The sequence below is a fragment of the Papio anubis genome, chromosome 13 (assembly GCF_008728515.1).
Source record: "Papio anubis isolate 15944 chromosome 13, Panubis1.0, whole genome shotgun sequence".
Lineage (NCBI taxonomy): Eukaryota > Metazoa > Chordata > Mammalia > Primates > Cercopithecidae > Papio > Papio anubis.
Genome location: NC_044988.1, coordinates 103483901 through 103503336, shown reverse-complemented (window position 1 = coordinate 103503336; position 19436 = coordinate 103483901). Strand labels below are relative to the sequence as shown.

The 19436-nt window shown below is 55.2% G+C and overlaps 1 protein-coding gene and 1 long non-coding RNA gene across 2 annotated transcripts; both read left to right on the top strand.

Annotated features, from left to right (window-relative positions):
• The first annotated feature begins 8229 nt into the window (after positions 1-8229).
• LCN1 (lipocalin 1) lies at positions 8230-13467 on the top strand. Its single transcript, XM_021927072.2, has 7 exons — positions 8230-8467; positions 8932-9062; positions 10456-10526; positions 11090-11200; positions 12052-12153; positions 12356-12382; positions 13281-13467. The coding sequence occupies exons 1-6, from the start codon at positions 8378-8380 to the stop codon at positions 12379-12381; spliced, it is 531 nt and encodes a 176-aa protein (XP_021782764.2). The 5' UTR covers positions 8230-8377; the 3' UTR covers position 12382; positions 13281-13467.
• Positions 13468-16371: 2904 nt separating this feature from the next.
• LOC108582251 lies at positions 16372-17557 on the top strand. Its single transcript, XR_001895493.3, has 2 exons — positions 16372-16689; positions 17374-17557. It is a non-coding gene; the product is annotated as an uncharacterized LOC108582251 (long non-coding RNA).
• The last annotated feature ends 1879 nt before the right edge of the window (positions 17558-19436 follow it).

The window sequence follows — 19436 nt, the reverse complement described above, 5'->3', positions numbered from 1 at the left end:
GAGCCACAGAGTAGTGGAAAGCAAAGGGATGGAGGAATTATCCCCAAATCAGTTACACACCTGATGGCAGCCCAGTCACAATCTCTAGGGAGGTTTCTTTTCTTTTTATGGAGGGGGGTCACTGTAGACAAATTGCATTTTTTCTTACAAATGTATAATTATCTGAAATGCAAATATACCGTGTTCTGTTTAGGGCAAATAGCCTCTTCTGATGTTGAGACTACAAATAATCAGAAAGCACTGAAAATTCAAAAGCCGGAGTTAAAGTCCTCAGCAGCGCTTGGGTATGCGGTGGGGTCCGTGACAGATGCTTAAACCATGGGCTCCAAAGGCCAACACAGGAAGGAAGGAGAGAGCCTCAGAGGAGGGGGCAGGTCGGACCCGGTCCATCCCCGGCGTGGCGCCCTCAGCCCTTCTCACCTCCCAGTGCCTCTTAACATTGCTGGCGGGTGTGAGCCGGGGTCGTGCAGCCTCTGAGCGAGCTCGGCCCCTTACTCACCATTTCCAGCCTCACCTTCCTCTCCTGCGAAAGGGGCACGAGGGTAACACCTGCCTCGTGGAAGTGCAAGGCTGGTACAGGCTTTAGCTGCATCTCTGAGCCCTTTCACCAAAAAGGACTCACTGAACCAAAGAGCTGCACAGAACATTAGCATCCACCCCCACCCCAGAGAGGGCTTCCTGGAGCTCACCTGGGGGAGGGTGTGTGTGCAGGTGGGAGGACGGGGAACGTGGCCTCCCTCCACGTGGCTCGTGATCTGAAGGCCCCACCTCAGACATCTCCAGCCTCCCAGGTGGCAGCTGCCTGAGTGGCAGGTGGTATCTGGGGCCAGGAGACCTGATTCTGCCTGGCTGGGCCTCAGTTTCCCAGGAAATGACTTGGACAGAGTAACGCCGCCCCCTCTCTATGGCACCTGGCTGGGGACTCGCTCCCTCCCTCCCCACTGCTCTTCCTTCTCCTTACTCCTGGGGTCTTCCAGGAAAGTGCTGATCCCGGAGTAAGATTTGAGGGGGCAGTTCCTGCACTAGCCTCAAGCCCTCTGTGTACCCCTTCCCCAGATGCAGTGAGGGCGTCCGGTCCTCCAGGAGAAGAGCTGGGCTAGGAGCTTAGTGTGTTCCCCGTGTCACGGGGCCTCTTCCACCCCCGGCTCATGGACCCCATGCTGGCCGCAATGCCTGCCACTCCCCTCCAGGGACCAGCCTTCTGGAAGGGGGATGTTGAGCCCGTGAGGAGTGGGGAAGCAGGTGGGGACGGCCGTGTCCACAGCATCACCTTGGCAGCTGACGGGCAGGAGGACAGGTCCAGGTGGCCTCCAGGCACGTTCTTGTTTGTGTGACATTCACCGTGACATGGTGCATGCTGTGGCACACAGGGTCCTGTGTTCAGATAAGCCAGGGCCTCGGAGGAACTCAGGCAGAAGAAAGAGCCGGAACACAAACACAGCGCGACCTTTCCCGGGAAGGAGCCCCTCCACGAATGCGTCCTGGGCCCCCTGCCACGTCCTGGGCCCCCATGGCCAAGTGCCCCTCTCTTCCACCACCCGCGACTCTGCTCAGCCCAGTTGAGCCCCAAGAGCCTCTGCTGAGTCCCAAGAGCCTCTGCTGAGCCCAGCCCGGAAGGGCGAGGGAGCCCGGGTGGCCAGAGAGGGCTGAGGCCTCTCGGGATGACTGGGCTCCTTCAGGACAGGCACCCACCTGGGACGAGGATGTGCAGGGACCGCTGCGGCTGCCTTGGCCCAAGACACCCTGGAGGCCAGGCGGGCAGGGCCCCTTCTTCCCGGAGGAGGTGGGACTGGGCTGGGTTTTGAAGGATGGCAGCGGCCAGGTGGATGCAGGGCACGGACAGGGAAGGCCACGCAGGCCTAAAACACACAGACTCAGGCAGGCAGGAACTTCGAGGTCAAGTCCCGGAGCCCTTGGAGGGAGACTCAGGAAATCGGATGCTCAGTGGGGGGCAGAGTTTGGAGCCCCAGGCTTGGGGCAGGAGGTGGCATGTCCAGCAAAGGGGCTGCTGCCCATCACGGCTGGCCTTGCCCTTGGTTTTGGTCCTGGGGAAGTGCAGGGTGCAGGAGAGATGCCACAAGGCCCTTGGGTGTCCTTCCTGTGGCTTCCTTCGGTCCCAGGTGGGTGTAAGGAAGGAGACCACTACTACTCCTGCTGCCCTCCCTTGCCTAGTTCACAAGACAGGAGGAAAGAGAGAAAGAAACAAAAGTAAGATAAATAGCCAGACAACCTTGGCACCACCACCTGGCCCCAGGAGTTAAAAAAAGTAATAACAACAACATCAACCCCTAACCTAAACTACTTGTGTCATCTGTAAATTCCAGACACTGTATGAAAAAATGCATGTATGTAAAACTTTTTGTTCTCTTAGCTGATGCATGTAGCCCCCAGTCACATTTCCCACGCTTGCTCGAATTATCACGACCCTTTCACGTGGACCCCTTAAAGTTGTAAGCCTTTAAAAAGGCCAAGAATTTCTTTTTCGGGGAGCTCTGCTCTTTAGACGCGAGTCTGCCAATGCTCCCAGCCGAATAAAAAGCCTCTTCCTTCTTTAATCCGGTGTCTGAGGAGTTTTGTCTGCGGCTCGTCCTGCTACAGGTGACACATCTGTCACCGCATCCACGCAAGACACTGTTAGATAAAAGACAGGAAGGAAACGGTTCCAACTCGCGAGTGAGTCACTGGGGAGGTGGGATTGGAAGTGATTTTCTCCCCTCTTCCAGCTTTCTAAGATTTATAACATGTGTGCGTCCTTTAAACGTGTGTCAGGAAGCGACCCCACGAGGGCGTTGTGTCTGGGCAGGAAGAATCCCAGGATTCCCTGGTTTTACTGGTTTGAGCGCCAGCCTCCAGGAGACGGGGCAAGCGGCTGCTCATCCTCCGTGACCAGGCGGCTGCTCTGCCTTTGTCTCATGGGTGGTCAACGGGGTGGCTGAAAGGCTCCCGTGTTCCTCTAGCCCAGGGGATCCGATCAGCCTGACCGTCACCGTCTCTCTGTAGCCTAGTCAGTGGCCCAGCAGTGGACAGAGGCCCTGCAGGCCACTGAGGAGGACGGAGCCCAGGGACAGAGGAGGAGCCGCAGTGCTGGGGGTCCAGGCCCTGCCCACAGCCCCACCCTCGGGACACCACAACCCCTGCACCCTGTGTGCTTGCCTTGGGGCATTTGCTTTTCAAACTCCAGGAAAAAAATATTGACAGTAACGTGGGAGTAGCAAGAATCCAGATAAAAGAACACACAATTCACGCTGCCTCCCTTTCTCATGATTTGCAGGTACCAGCACACCCGGGCACTTTCTCCGTGGTGCGCTGTCCTAATCCTGACTATTTCAGCGCCCAGAAACAAGCCGAGAATAAAAACACCCATCGCCCATGCCCGGCATTAGAAAATCTCCTTGGTATATATTCAGATTATTATTATTATTATTATTATTATTATTATTATTATTTTTAGTAGAGATGGGGTTTCACCGTGTTAGCCAGGGTGGTCTCGATCTCCTGACCTCATGATCCACCCGTCTCGGCCTCCCAAAGTGCTGGGATTACAGGCTTGAGCCACCGCACCCAGCCATATTCAGATTATTTTAAAAGGAAATTAAACTCACAGATATAGCCAGGAGTAGATAGATTTTGTGGGGCTTAAAATATATGTAAAATTTAGGGATTACTTTAAATAATAACAGCAATATGAATCCAAATTAGATAGGAAAATAAAATATTTATTTGAAGTGATAAAAAATCACAAAGCTCACACATGAAAAAGCTGATAGGTGCAATAAACATCATCAAATGGAAGAAACAAACAAGATTTGATTAGTGACTCCCTGGCATCCCTCTATCAAACTTACTTTTTCTGTATCTCTTGGCTGCTACCCCTTGATTATTGCTTCCTATGAAAATGATTTCCTGGCCGGGTGCGGTGGCTCACGCCTGTAATCCCAGCACTTTGGGAGGCCGAGACGGGTGGATCACGAGGTCAGGAGATCGAGACCATCCTGGCTAACACGGTGCAACCCTGTCTCTACTAAAAATACAAAAAAATTAGCCGGGCATGGTGGCGGGCGCCTGTAGTCCCAGCTACTCAGGAGGTTGAGGCAGGACAATGGCATGAACCTGGGAGGCAGAGCTTGCAGTGAGCCGAGATCACGCCACTGCACTCCAGCCTGGGCGACAGAGTGAGACTCAGACTCAAAAAAAAAAAAAAAAAAAAAAAAAAAAAGTTCTCCTATAAATAGAATAGAAAGATAACTCAGCCTTCCCTTTGATGTGAGGTTCAGATTCGTTTCTCATCATTGGTTGGGGGCTGCATGACACACGTGGCCACCGTCATGGATGTGTGTGTGGTGATGCTGCCACGGGCCTCTGCCCCGTAAGCAGCGGCTCTGATAATTCTCCTTTGCGAGGTGGCCACCAAAGGAGCACAGAGCTGGCTGGGGCATTCGTGCGTGTTCCTGACTGAGAACTTTTCACGCAGAGAGGAATTCTGTCCTGACGTCTTTATTGTATAATAGATGCGTTTAAGGCTGTAGACTTGAAGTTTATATTTCTCTTTATGTAACACTCTGTTCATTGTTGATTCTAGTTTATTGCCTTGTAGCTACAAAGGGCAGGCTCTACTGTGTTGGTTCTGTGAAATTCCCCAAGTTGCCTGGTATGTGGCCTACTTTAAAACTATTCTCGGTGGCTCAAGCCTGTAATCCCAGCACTTTGGGAGGCCGAGACGGGTGGATCATGAGGTCAGGAGATCGAGACCATCCTGGCTAACACGGTGAAACCCCGTCTCTAAAAAATACAAAAAAAAAAAAGCTAGCCGGGCGAGGTGGCGGGTGCCTGTAGTCCCAGCTACTCCGGAGGCTGAGGCAGGAGAATGGCGTAAACCCAGGAGGTGGAGCTTGCAGTGTGCCGAGATCCAGCCAATGCACTCCAGCCCGGGCGACAGAGAGAGACTCCGTCTCAAAAAAACAAAAACAAAAACAAACAAAACAAAACAAAACAAAACAAAACTATTCTATGTGTCCTTAAGAAGAATTAACAATTAAGAATTGTTCACTGTAACAATTATAACAATATAATTGCTTAGCTGTTGAGGCAGTGTCTTTGTATACTTTCCAATTTTGGTTCCAAATCTTCGACATTGGTGTGAACTTTTTAAAACCCTCGGCCTCTGTTTCTAATGGAGAAGTGCTGGCGTCTCCCGTTCCAACTGGATTTGACCCCTTTGTTCTTCAGTCTGTTTTGGCTTCTTGCGTTTTGATGCAGTATGCCTTCAAATTCATGAATAGTCATCTTCTTGTGATTGTGCTTTTGTTTTCATGTTGGCCCCCTTTTCATCTATACTGAGAAAAAATAAATCATGCTTTTGTCTAACAAGCTTCTTTATGTATTTTGAACATTTATTATCCCTGCCCACCCCTTTCCACTTCCCTCTCTCCATACATCACTATTCTCCTGTGCTTAACATGCATCTTTTGGTTCGTATGAACCCATGCATGTGGGCACAAGTGTGTTTTGTGTGCATTTAGCTCGCTTTAAATATCCAGTAAAACAGAACCTTCCTCCCCGCATCAAAGTCTGCACCATTCGTGTTTGTACAGCCAGCAGCTAGTTTGCTTTGCTGACATCATTTAACCCCCTGACCTTGGTCTGCTATAGACTTGCTAAAATTCTCCCTTTCAAAATTTCTTTGATAGAAGCCAGTGAGTGGTAGACGCTCTCAGTTGCTGTTGTTGTTGTTGTTTAATTTTTATTATTATTTTTTTCAAGATGGAGTCTTGCTCTGTTGCCCAGGCTGGAGCACAATGGCATGATCTCAGCTCACTGCAACCTCCGCCTCCCGGGGTCAAGTGATTCTCCTGCCTTAGCCTCCTGAGTAGCTGGGATTACGGGTGCATGCCACCATGCCCGGCTAATTTTGTATTTTTAGTCAAAATGGAGTTTTACCATGTTGGTCAGCCTGGTCTCGAACTCCTGACCTCACCTTGGCCTCCCAAAGTGTTGGTATTACAGGCATGAGCCACCTCGCTGGGCCTCAGTTGCTTTTTAATGTCCAAGATGTCCTTATTTTGCCTTCAATATTTTATGAAAGTTGTGCTGAGAATAATATTCAAAGGTAAATGTGATTTCCCCTGGGTCTGTTAAACACGTTACTCCACTGTCTTCTGGAAGGTAGCGTTGCTGCTGAGAAGTCTGCTGTCAGCTGACATCTGCATTTTTGGTAGGTACTGTGGCTCTTCTTTCTGGTCATTTGGACTTTTTTCTCCTCTCCTGGATGATCTGCACTTCACTGTAATATTCTAGGAGTGGATTTCTCTTGGTTTGTAATTTAGATCTGGGATCTCATGTCTTTTCAATTCTGAAGAAATCTGATCTATTACATTGCTTTGTTGCCATTTCAGAAAATGTTTTTCTTTCAGAACTCCTATTCTGTTTATATTGAAGCCTCTTGATCTATTCTCCATGTGTGTTAACTTTGTGCATGTGTGGTCATGTGTGTATGTGTGTACGTGTGCATGTGTGCATGTATGTATGCATGGTGTGTGTGCACATGTTTATGCCTGCACGTGTGTGCATGTATGTGTGCATATGTGTGGGTGTGGGTGTGCATTTGTATGTGCGCACATATATGTGTGTGCATGTGTGGGAGTGCATGTGCATGCATATGTGTGTGTGTACGTGTGTGTGTACATGTATGTGTGTATGCATGTGTGTGTGTGTATATGTGTGTGTGTCTGTGTGTGTGTGTGTCTGTGTGTGTTGTGTTTTCAGAGCTGCTGCACTCTGATTGGTTTCCTCCACTCATTTGATTCCTAGCTCCAGACTGGAGACTGAATCTATCTGTAACACCTCAATGTCTCCTTCAAATGTTTCTGTCTTCGTTGATATTGTTAGTACTATCTTCCATGACACTAAGTCTCTTTTCTATTACGTCAAGTCTGGAATTTAACCTGTCTATTGAGTTTTTTATTCACTTTATTATTCATCTTCAAGATTTGTAATTATTTCTATTTCATCTCCTTCTTTTTTATATTCTGGCCAGTTCTAATTTTATACTTTACATATTTTTTAATTGCTAGGCATCTTTTACTTTACATATTTTTTAATTGCTAGGCATCTTGATCATACTCTTGCAGTTTTAAAGTGTGTGTCAGAGTTTCCTTGGCTGGTGTAAGTTCCTGTACCAATTGCTCATTTTTAGCCTGCCTTTCTTAGTGTGGGTTTTCTTGGGTAATTTGGAACCTGGCCTTGCTCATTTCAAGGTGAGGATATTGTGTCTCTGCATTTCTGCCTTTCTCCACTATCTCGTTGTCATTGTCCTCTGTCTAACAGTGTTTCGTAGCCTCTGCCCTGGGTCCCAGGCTTCTGCCCTGCAGTGATGCGGAGGATGTCACAGATAAAGTCACCCCTTCCAACGATGGCTTGTCTCAGCTTCTCTCAAGGCTGTGTCGATGTCCTCTTGCCTTCCTATGCCCACAGTGCTCCACTAAGTTATAAGAAGTAACAGCCCTGGGATGTGTCAGGAAGGGTTTCTCAGCCTCCTTTCTGGAGTCAGGGAAGCTGCTCCCATCACTCCCAGGAGCTGGACCCAGGCCCTTTCTGCCTGCCTTGAGACTTGGGGCTGACAGGCCCCTGCCTCTGCCCCATCACCAGACTGTGCTTCTCCTCCATTCCTGGTTTTATGTGAGTGAGTGTATGTGTGTGTGTGCATGTATATATGTGCACACATGCATACACACACACACACCTGTCTTGGTCTTCTGTCTGACCTATTGCTGCTCTGTGTGTGGGGCAGAGCGGTTCCTTATTGCACATCGTGCTCAGGAGTGTGGACACTCTCTTTAAATGCACACGGTACTGTGTTCACACAGGAGGGTCCCACTTTTTCCATGATGAATCTGAGGCCAAGTAACCTGCCTAGAGATGCAGGAATTTCAGCCGAGACCCAAGCCCATGGCCCTCAGACTCCAATCCGCAATCCCTTTAGCAATGTGCACGTCAGCACGTGTGGGATGGCTGGAGGATGCCTGTTACTGCCGCACACGTCCCCCCCAGGAGGCCTGCACGCCCTTCACTCCCTTCAGTTTCCTTCCAGGTGAAATCTGCAAACCCGCTCCTCTGGACCTGCTCCTGGTTCTGTGTCCGGATGATCCTCTGGGATTAATAAGCTGTTATTCAACAGCCTCCAACAACAATGGCACGTTATCTGCTCCATTGCAGAACTGGCCGTGGTTTGCATCCAGGAAGGGATTGGTCAGTCACCTGTGCCAGGTCCCTGGGGGACCCTGAGCCCAGCAGTATAAAGGGCGGCTGTGGGAGGAGTGACACAGCCTCTCTCAGCCCCAGCAAACGACCTGTCAGGCAGCCGTGGACTCAGACCCCAGAGATGAAGGCCCTGCTCCTGGCCGTCAGCCTCAGCCTCATTGCTGCCCTGCAGGCCCACCACCTCCTGGCCTCAGACGACGAGATTCAGGATGTGAGGCCCGGATGGGAAGGGTGGGCTGGAGGGGGCATGGGGCGAGGTTGAGACTGGATGGAGACCCCCTACCTCCCCCATCCAAGGAGACCCTCATTTTTGGGTTGGGCGTTAAAGTCCTGCCCCGAGGGAATGATGAGATGGGGCAGCAGGGGTCTGGGCTGGTGGGGGAGGGAGTGCAGGGGCACAGAGGGGGCAGGACTGGGAGGGTGGGGGTCTGGCTGACTTCACTTCTCCCCTGGGGGGTGAGGGCTCCTGTGGTCCTGGTCAACTTGTAGGGGCTGGAGCCACCTTCAGGTGGGCCTGGCAAGGGTGCTGGGTGTTTCCTGGGTGGGTTAGACTGGGGAATGCTCTCTGTCTCCAGCCCTCGGGGTGCGGTAGAGTCTGGAGGCTGCAGGCCAGGGAAGAGTAGGGGAGGCTCTGGAGCGGTCGGCCTGAGCCTGATAGAGAGGAACTTTCTCCAGGTGTCAGGGACGTGGTACCTGAAGGCCATGACAGTGGACAGGGAGCTCCCTGAGATGAATCTGGAATCGGTGACACCCATGACTCTCACGATCCTGGAAGGGGGCAACCTGGAAGCCAAGGCCACCATGCTGTGAGTGTCTGCCAGCCGCCGGGCAGCCTGCAACCTGGTCTGGGGCCTTCCCCTTCCCCACCCAGGAGAGCTCTGGTGCTGAGGAGGTGGGCAGACCTGCTGGGAGGCCTCTCTCAGCCCCTCCTGCAATGTTTGAGGGCAAACTGTGCCACTGAGGTACCTTGGCTGGAGGGGGCCTGAGGGGACAGAGGCCCCGGATCAGACCTTGTGGGCTACCAGTGGTACCACCCACCTCCTCCTCCGACTAGGGAATGTCTGGTGATGTGCAGGTCTCTTTGGGAAAAGGTGTTTACCCCCAACCAGAGTCAGAGACAGCAGGCAGGGCCCGCAGACTAGCCTCACAGTCCTGGCAGTACATTTCTGTGGGAGGAGTGGCACAGCCTCTCCCAGCCCCAGCAAGCAACCTGTCAGGCAGCCGTGGACTCAGACCCCAGAGATGAAGGCAGGGATGGGGCTTGCAGAATGACCAAGAGGGGGCAAAGGACGCCACGGAGAAGACTCCCTTGAAGTCCCTGCATAGAGCTCACCTGTGCAGCTCTCACCTGTGCTGCTTCCACCCACATGGCTCACATCTTTGACTTTCCACCTGTGTGATTCACCCACGTGGCTCCCACCTGCACAACTGTGTGGTTTAACCCCTGTGGCTCCCTCCTGAGTGTCTCCCTCCTGAGTGTCTCCCTCCTGCGTAGCTCCCTCCTGTGTGGCTCCCTCCTGCGTGGCTCCCTCCTGCGTGGCTCCCTCCTGCGTGGCTCCCTCCTGAGTGGCTCCCTCCTGAGTGGCTCCCTCCCATGTGGCTCCCTCCCGCGTGGCTCCCTCCTGCATGGCTCCCTCCTCAGTGGTTCCCTCCTGAGTGGCTCCCTCCTGAGTGCCTCCCTCCTGAGTGGCATGCAGTGCCTGTGCTCCGGTCCTGGGGGCTAACCCTTAGGAAGTCATTAACCCTGGCAATGACCCTGATTTTTTTTTCCAAAAGCCCCTAACTGAACCTTTCCCTCTCTGGGCCAGATGATGATGGATGTGGGGCTTGTCCCTGAATGTCTCCAAAAGGGAGAATGCAGCTGGCGGGATGAGGCTCAGGCCCACGCCGCAGACACTGCCTGCAAACCAGGCAGCCCGGGTCCCTCTGGCAGGAAATGTGTTGGGGGTGGAGGGGTTGGGAAGGCAGCCACCAGGAGGAGTGGTGCAGAGCTCCTGGCCACCTCAGGAGACCCCGGGAACTGTGATGTGTGACCCGGAGGGGCCGCTGGTGCTTGGGTCTGAGATGCAGAGAAGCACCCTCCTCTATGGGCCTGTGGCAGACTCGGGGCCACCTTTGCAGGGCATTGCAGTGTGGCTGCTCCAGGGCCAGGGGAGGCACAGGCCAGGGCCACTTTGCCAGGGAGCTTCTGTTTTCCAGGATAAGCGGCCAGTGCCAGGAGGTGAAGGTCATCCTGGAGAAAACTGACGAGCCGGGAAAATACACGGCCAGTGAGTCCTGCAGCCTGAGCCAGAGCCCGAACTCGAACACACGCTGGAATTGGGGGGGCAGCCAGTGCCTTTTTGGGGTGGCCTTTTGGCCTGCTGCCCCTGACTCCACTAAAAGCCCACTCTCCTCTCCCACTGGTCAATTTGCGTTAGAGACTTGAACACCTGACCCCAAACACCAGGTGTGACGGGTTTATTCCGGGGCGGACCCTCAGGGCTTTCCCTGTAGCCCGGCTGTGGCTCTGGCAGGGCCAGGAGCAGAGTCGTATCTGGCTGCGGGGTGCTGCACCCCAACTCCCACCTCTGCAGACCTCATACCCCGAGGAACCCCTGGTGACTCACTGGTTTGGGATGTGGCCGCCTCTCGGGTGCATCAGGTTCCTGGGAAGTGGGGGTCCCATGGCCTGGGGCTCAGGCCTGGTGGGGACCCTGGGTCGGAGAGCTCTGGGAGGCTGGGAGGGTGCAGGAGCTGTGGGGCTTGCTGGGCCGGGTGCCACACGCTGTCCCAGGATCCTCTCTGAAGGCCCTGGTGGCTAATTCAGGACTGTGCTGCTGTCCTTCTGCAGACGGCGGCAAGCACGTGACATACATCATCAGGTCACACGTGAAGGACCACTACATCTTCTACTGTGAGGGCGAGCTGCACGGGAAGCCGATCCGAGGGGTGAAGCTCGTGGGTGGGTCCCACACCCCCACCCTGCAACCCAAGAATCCACCCGCCCTCCCTCCTCCCACGGCCTCCTGCACCCTCTTCCCCATGGGAGAAGCCACTGGGACCCAGGAACCCACTGCAGTTTCCTTAGGATGAGTTTTCCTGATAAAGGCCCCAATTCCCACCCCTGGAGTTCAGGATTTCGGATGCCCCGGCCTAGGTCTCTGCAGTGAAGGCAGGAAGGAGCCGCGGCTGTCGGCACAGGGGCTCAGAGGTCGCACGTGTCCCACGGCAGGCCAGGCCCTCCCCCGGGGCAGCTCCCTGCAGCGTCATCCTTGAGCGCATTCCTGCAGGGTGTCCAGCAGGGGGGAGGAACCGGGATGCGAGCAGGAGTCTGTGTGGAAAGGATGTTCCAGCTCCCAGGGTTGAATTCCGGATGCGATGGCTCCCACAGACAGTGACGTGTCAGTGCCATCCCTGTCTGAGGACGAGGCCCGTGAAGGCTCCTGAGTCCTCCCTGGATGCAGGGGTGTGCGAATGACAGAGGAATGGGACAGGCAGTGCCCTGGTGCCCCCGAGGGGAGAGGCGCTTCCTCCAGGGCGGGCCTGTCCTGCCGTCCATCCTCACTCTGGGAGATGCCTGGGGATGGACGGAGAGCCCTTCCTGTTCTCCCAGTTCTGCTGCCGCGGGAGCCTTCTCAGCCGTGTACGACACCCTGGTCCCGCTTTGCCAGCCCGAGGGCCTCTGGGTTCAAGTGCCCCTGTGGTGGGCAAGGTCCCCCTCCCCAGCCCAGCTGAGGCCTCCAGGCCAGGACGGGGTGCCGGCGACTGCCCAGTTCTGCCTCAACCACCCACATCTCGCCCTGGCACCCACAGGCAGAGACCCCGAGAACAACCTGGAAGCCTTGGAGGACTTTGAGAAGGCCACAGGAGCCCGCGGACTCAGCACGGAGAGTATCCTCATCCCCAGGCAGAGCGGTAGGAGGCACGGCCCTGCAGAGCCCCCCGTGTCCCCGCGTGGGGACGTCAGCAGAGCCGCGTTGCATGGGCGTGTAACTGTGCTGCGTCTAATTCTGGCTTTGTCCTTCCTGGGGTGGTGGAGCTGGTGGCTGAGGAGGGGCCCCGGTCCTGACTGCATTCCTGGGGTCTCCTGACTCGCCTGTGCTTCCTTTTCCTGCAGAAACCTGCTCTCCAGGGAGCGATTAGGGTGAGTGAACAGCTTTAGAGGACATTTGAGAAAATCCAGCCTTGGGCTCAGTGGCACTTCGAGAGGCCCTGGGGTCTCTCCCACCTACCACACTCCTACCTGGGTGGGAGACGCCCCACCTAGGCCAGGCAGGTGGGAGATCTTCTCCTGAGCTGCCCGCACTCGGGCACCAGCCTCCGCTCTTGCCCTGGGAGTGACTCCCGGGAAGCTGAGAAGCCCACAGCACTGAGCCCGCCTTTGCTGGCTGCTGGTGGAGACGGTGTCTACCCCCCGACCCTGTGGGCGGGAGCAGGCAGGAGATTCAGGTTCCTCCTCAGCCGTCCTTGTGACCTCGCTTACCTGATGAGTTGCTCAAAGATTCAGCAAAGCGGCAGGCGTGCCTGTGCTCGCTGTGTCAGGTTGACCCCTTGCTGGCTGCACGAGGGGACCAGAGTTCGGAGACTCGCCCAAGGTGTGGGCAGAGCCAGAATTCCAGACAGCATCACTGTCCTTCCCACACCCTCCCCTTGGCCTGCAGTCACCCTGATGCCTCTGCACTCAGCAGGGAGTTCTGTCAGCAGCCTGCGGGGGTGGTCCCTGCTCCATCTGCTGCAATCTGGAGGCTGGAGCCCCCACCTGCAGCCCCCAAGAGCCCGTGTGTGCCCCTGAGATCCAGCACGTGCCCCCCACACCATCGCCCCCGAGAGCCTGCATGTGCCTTCCACCATAGCCCTCAAGAGCCCAGTGTGTGCCCCCAGCGTAGTCCCCGAGAGCCCACATGTGCCCCCACACCATGCCCCTGAGTGCCCACATGTGCCCCCACACTGCAGCACCCAAGAGCCCACATGTGCCCCCACATCACATCCCCGTCCCACCCTCTCCCTGTCGTGGCCTCACTCACCCTCCCCCTTGTTTCTAGGGCAGGGGCACCTTGGCTCCTCAGCAGCCCAAGGGCAGCACCACCCAGCACCTCCGTCGTTCACAGGGACACAGAAAATCTCCCCACCCCTGCAGAACCCGGCCAGCCGCACCCCTTCCTACCACCCCCCACCTTCCCCCCGCCCTGCGCCTCCTCTCCTGGTTCTCCATAAAGAGCTTCAGCAGTTCCCGGTGACTCCGCCTGTCTGTGGGGTTCCTCGGGGTGGGGGGTGCTGGCTGGGTGCTCCTTTGGGTGCAGGGAGGGGGTGGGAAGCGGGAGGAAGGACAGGGGACCAGCCTAGGCCCAGTTCTCCATGGTGGGTGCCACAGGCCAACAGTGCGAGGGGCCTGGAGGGGTCTGGCAGGGGGGTGTGTGCTGGCGACTCGGCCTGAAGGTTCGGGGGGGCTGCTTCCTGCAGGTCAGCTGCCCACGGAGCTCAGGCTCTAGGGGTGGGTGGGGGCAGGGCTCTGCTCCTCGATCCTGCACAAGTAAGACCAGAAGGCCTGGGACCAAGCGTAGCTGCCACCCCAGAGGGGGACTGGGCAGGGCCACCAGGGCCCTCAGCAGTGACGCTGAGTCCGTGAGGCTGGACGTGGGGAGAGGGGACAGCAGCTCAAGGCAGGGTGTGGCTCAGGCTTGAGCTCACCGGGGAAGCCAGTCCTGTCCTCCGGGAAACCACACCAGCACTGCCGCCAGGGCCTGGCTCCACGCTGTCCCTCTCTGTGCCTGGGTAGGTTTGGGACAGGAAGTTCCCAGCTTGGGGGCAGCCACCGGAGGTCCCACCTCGCGCAGGCGCCTTTCCTGACCCTGGCAGTTTGTAGAATTTAAAGTTTCTTTCGATGGCGCAACCTCGCAGTGGCGCTGGGAGCGAGGAGAGGCAGACTCTTAGTGACCTGCTTCTCCCCAGGAGAGGGCGGCTGCCGGGCAGCACCACACGGGGTGGCTTGCGCCCGGGACAGGACAACAGCCCGCGGAGCTCAGGGGAGGGAGCGGAAAGGGTAGCGGGTGACCCGGCTGCCTGTGGCCAGCTAACATGAGTCATTTCTCGGCTGCAGGGCATAGGGGCTGTCCCTGATTGTCTGGTACCTGGCCTTGGGGCAATGAGGGCTGGTGGGGAGTGGCCCCCGAGTGAGGCCATCTGAATAGGGCAGGGTGGCTGTGTGGACCAATCAGCTGCTCAGGAAGGGGCCGGCCCCTAACCAGGGCCTCCGTGATAGGTCAAGATCGAATTTTATTTTTATTTTATTTTATTTTATTTATTTATTTATTTATTTATTTATTTATTTATTTATTTATTTTTGAGACGGAGTCTCGGCTTCGTCTGGCTGGAGTGCAGTGGCCGGATCTCAACTCACTGTAAAGCTCCGGCCTGGTTCACGCCATTTCAGCCTCCTTCAGTTGGACTATTAGGCGCCGCTACACTCAGCCTCGCTAGTTTTTTATTTCTTAATAGAGACGGGTTTCATCAAGTTAGCCAGATGGTCTCGATCTCCTGACCTCGTGATCCGCCCGTCTCGGCCTCCCAAAGTGCTGGGATTACAGGCGTGAGCCACCGCGCCCGGCAAGACTGAATTTTAAAAACTCGATTCTGGCCAGGCATGGTGGTTCATGCCTGTGTTCCCAGCACTTTGGGAGGCCGAGGTGAGAGAATCACTTGAAGCCAGGAGTTGGAGACCAGCCTGGGCAACATAGTGAGATCCCATCTCTACCAAAAGAAAAAAAAATTAGCCAGGCTTGGTGGTGCACACCTGTAGTCCCCCTACTCGGGAGGCTGAGGTGGGAGAATTGCTTGAGCCCAGGAGGTCGAGGCTGCAATGAGCTATGATCATGTCACTGCATTCCAGGCTGGGTGACAGAGCAAGACCCTGTCTCAAAAAATAAGATAAAAAATAAAAGAAACCCGATTCCACTTGGACTCCACTTTCTGCATCTCAAGATGAATCTCGGTTCTTACGAGGCATCTGAGGTTCTCACCCACAGCAGATGCCACCCATGCCCAGCTCCATCTCCCATCTGCCAGGCTCCAGGGGTGACGTGGCTGCAGCGGGTGTCACCTGCAGCAGGCGGACGTGGCCACGCTGGCCGGCACACCCATCTCAGGTGTGTAAGTCTCTGCACCAGTCTTCAGACACCACGCAGATGAGTGCAAGGAGCCCGTGCGAGCACCTGTAGCTCAGAAAGTGCCCCGTGCCCCACACGACCTCCACGGGGAAGCCAGAACCCCCCTCTCCCGCAGGGCCAGTGCCAGAGCCCAGGCCCAGGGACAGTCTGGACAACTGTGCAGAGAGGAGAGGATGATGGGGCAGCAGTGACAGAAGACAGGCACCCAACCTGGGTGCACCCCAGAAGAGAGAACCCTTCGCTACGTGTGGCGATAAGGAGAACTCTCATGTGGACCAGAGCATGACTGCGTGAGAGCTGGAAAGGGAGTTTGGAAGGCGCTGGACTGGAATCCACCTCTTAGGGAGGCGCAGGGTCTGGTGCGGAGGGGCCATCGGGAGAGGAGATGTCCCTGGAGGACTGGTGGGGAAGAAAGCGAGCTGTGAAGAAAGTGGTGAAGAAAGAGGACCGAGGGCCCCTTGGAAGATGTTATGGAAGGTCAGAGGGTGTCCCATCAGCCCTAACGGCTCCGTTCTTCCCAATTTCACCCCAATTCATGTGTCAGCTTTTTCATTATCCCTCTGCATTATTTTAAAAGTGTCTGCTCTAGGGGCGACAATGACATTCTTAATTCACAGTGGACTTGGAGCGAGCACTGTGTCCTTTACTTAAAACATGAAGACCTTGTGACCCCACAGGTACGTCCTCCCCGCTCTGCCTCATGTCACAGATATTGTAACCTCACAGGTGAGTCCTCCCCGCTCTCCCTCATGTCATAGACCTGGCACAGGTGTGTCCTCCCCGGTCTGCCTCATGTCACAGACCTTGTGACATCACAGGTGCGTCCTCCCCACTCTCCCTCATGTCATAGACCTTGTGATGGCACAAGTGCATCTTCCCTGCTCTGCCTCATGTCACAGACCTTGTGACGGCACAGGTGCATCTTCCCCAGTCTGCCTCATGTCATAGACCCTGTGACCGCACAGGTGTGTCCTCCCTGGTCTGCCTCATGTCATAGACCCTATGACCGCACAGGCGCATCCTCCCCACTCTGCCTCGTGTCATAGACCCTGTGACGGCACAGGTGCTTTCCCTCATGTCATTGCTGATGCGCAACGCATCTACATATGCTGGAGACACCGTGACGCAGCACTGCAGAGCTTGCCTGAAGCCGTCCCACGTGTGATAAAGGAACGGAGAGGGTGTTTTCTCTTTACCCGCAGACCTTCCTCGCTGAATGCTGTTTGATCCTGAGTGTCCTGTTTCCCTGCTGATCGCATCCCTCAGCCTGAAGAATGGCTTTTATTAGGTTGGTGTGTGCTCCTGGGTCCTGTAGTGTGTGTCAGCCCCATCCTGCAGCTGCTTCAGGGGAGCCCCTCTGCACGGGACAGCGTACCCCCAGATGGAGCACCACAGGCTGGTCACAGTCGGCCATTGGCACAGTGACCTTAACTTGGGCAAGCATCTTCCCGCCAAGCTTTGACCTCTGTGTGGTCTTCAAGGGTGGTGGGGGTGTTCTATTCTAACAGGTGTGGGGGCCCCTTCCCTGGGAGTTCCGGGGGATGTGGCTCCAAGGTTCTCAAAAGCATCTACCTGGATACCCCAGTCCCCAGCCGCAGGGCCTCACTCCTCCCAGCTCGGGGTTCTAACTGGCATAGGAGATGTGCTCAGGCTACAAATTTAGCCTTCTCCGAAATTCTGCCGCTTCTTCAATTGGTTCCTGGTTTTCCGCTCTGCCTACTTTCTGGCTGAAGGAGATAAGGGCCTATTTAAATGTTACTTTGGAGACTCGCTCCATTTAGGCTGCTATAACCAAATGCCATCATCTGGGTGGCTTATAATAAACGGAAATGTGTTTCTCTTTAATGTTGATGACGTCCAACCCATTCCTTCTCCTTGAATGAGTCACCCTTCTGGTGCTGTAGCTGAGAATTCTCTGCCTAACCCCAGGTCGTGACGGTCTCTCCTTTGTTTTCTTCTGAATGTGTTGTAGACTTGCGTTACATGGAGACCTGGGAGCTGGCTTTGTGTGAGGCAGGCCTGTCGCTCATGTCAAGGACCATCGATCTGCCTGTGGACCAGCAGCTGTTCCAAACCCAGTGGGTGAAAAGATCGTCCTTTCTCAATAGAACTGAGCCACGGGTTCCATTAATACATGAGCCCTGTCTGTGTGGCTATTTCTGAATGTTCTATCCCGTTCCATCGTGTGTGTGTACAGCCCTTTCCAACACACATGCTCACACCCCCTATACACACATGCAGAGAAAACGATTTCTTAGCAGCCCGTGTGGCTGTTTCTGAATGTTCTATCCTGTTCCATCGCGTGTGTGTACAGCCCTTTCCAACACACATGCTCACACCCCTATACACACACATGTGGAGAAAACGATTTCTTAGCAGCCCGTGTGGCTGCTGCCCGCATCCCCTTCCTGGCCTGCCAGCCTCCATCCGCACGTTTCCTCCCACAGAGCCTGCTGGGCTGTGGACAGACACTGCCTCTCGGGCCCCGCAGGTGTCCCTGAGTGTCCAGGCTCCTGCTGAGAAGCGGCCAGCCATGGAGTCTCATTCAGGGGCCGGATGGTCAAAGGGCCTGGAGGAACACCTTTCCCTCTCTGAGATCTGGTAGTGGGCGGGAATCCTGCCTGTCACTGGCAGAAGGTCAGCAGGGTTAGGGAACACCAGAGCCTTTCTCTGTGGCCCCTGGGGGCTGGGACCTGCCCATTTGTCTCTGGCCCGAAAGGGCAGTGGCCCTGCCTCTCTCCACCCTGGGGACGGCAGGACACCACCCAGCAGCCCTCCCTGCAGGAAATGACTGGGTTGGGCTGACACCTATGGTGCCGCCACCCGGGGCAATTGGGAGTGGGCGGGGAAGGCGGTGCCCGGGCCTGGGAAACACAAGGGTGCCATTGTGAGCCTGGCATCACCTGCAGCCCTGACCTCCTGCTGGGGTCAGCTCTGGGTCATAGGACAGATGCTTCAAGCTCAGGAGCTCCCCCAGTCCCAGGAAAGAACCCAAGAACCCCTGGCTCAGAGAACAGTTGGGGCTCAGGTCAACAGGGCGCCCTTTTGAGCCAACCACTAAGTCCAGCCTCTGGCGTCTGTGCCTCTCACTGTGCCTGCACGTGACAGGGTGACAGCGGGAAGATGCTGGAAGGCCTGAGGTCAGGCAGAGAGGGAGGCCGGAGTCACCAGAGCAATGACCGAGCCTCTCTTAGAGGTCAGCTCCTCCCGCCTCCGCCCTGCCTGCATCCCAGCTCAGTGCGTCCTCCCGCCTTCTCTGCCCCCAGATGCTTCTGATTGTCCTCAGGGAGCTGGTCCAGCAACCTGACCTGCCCTCAGCAGCAGTGGCAGCATTCCTTAGGCTTCCCCTGAAGGCTGATGTCTTTTTTCCCTGCTGGAAAATTCTCCATCAGTTCATCGGCAAATAGTTCTTTCACCTCTCAAATCTTACCAGATGAATTTCTTTCTTAATCATTTATTGAATGAAAATTCACATAAGATCAATGTTTTAAAGTGAGCAGTTCAGGGGCAGTTGGTGCAGCCGCCTCCTCCATCTCACCCAGGACACTCAGCACTCCAGAGCAAATCCCTGAACCTAGTGACCACGGGTCCCTCCCAGCATCCCCCAATCCCTGACTCATGGCGAAACGGTGGGCCAATCGTGCTGCCTTTCTCAAACCTTAGTTCCCTCAGAGGTCAAAGTCATTGTTTGGAAAAAACTTCGCCTATCTTAAGCCCCTCTAAAAACGTGAGGTCAGGTATCGCTATAATATATTTGTATTTTGCAAGATTACCACATTAGAGCCAATATTAAAAATCAAACACATTATTTCTAAACACCTTATAAACTTTGAAAATCCACGGTACTCTTGGAACTATGATTAACATCTGCAAATGCCTCAATGACACCCAGTCCCTGGCCGCTAACCTCCCAGGGGCCATCACACCCTCCTGTACCTCCACACCCTCCTTTCCATCTCTGAGTGTTGATCACCTTCCAGCCATACCAGCATCCACAAGGCCAGAGGACCTGGGCTCCCTCTCTTTGCCTTTTCC

Coding starts and splice junctions, on each gene's coding strand:
- LCN1 (XM_021927072.2), top strand. CDS start 8,378: ATGAAGGCCCTGCTCCTGGCCGTCAGCCTCAGCCTCATTGCTGCCCTG. Junction 9,063..10,455: donor GAAGCCAAGGCCACCATGCT/GTGAGTGTCTGC, acceptor TCTGTTTTCCAG/GATAAGCGGCCAGTGCCAGG. Junction 10,527..11,089: donor GCCGGGAAAATACACGGCCA/GTGAGTCCTGCA, acceptor GTCCTTCTGCAG/ACGGCGGCAAGCACGTGACA.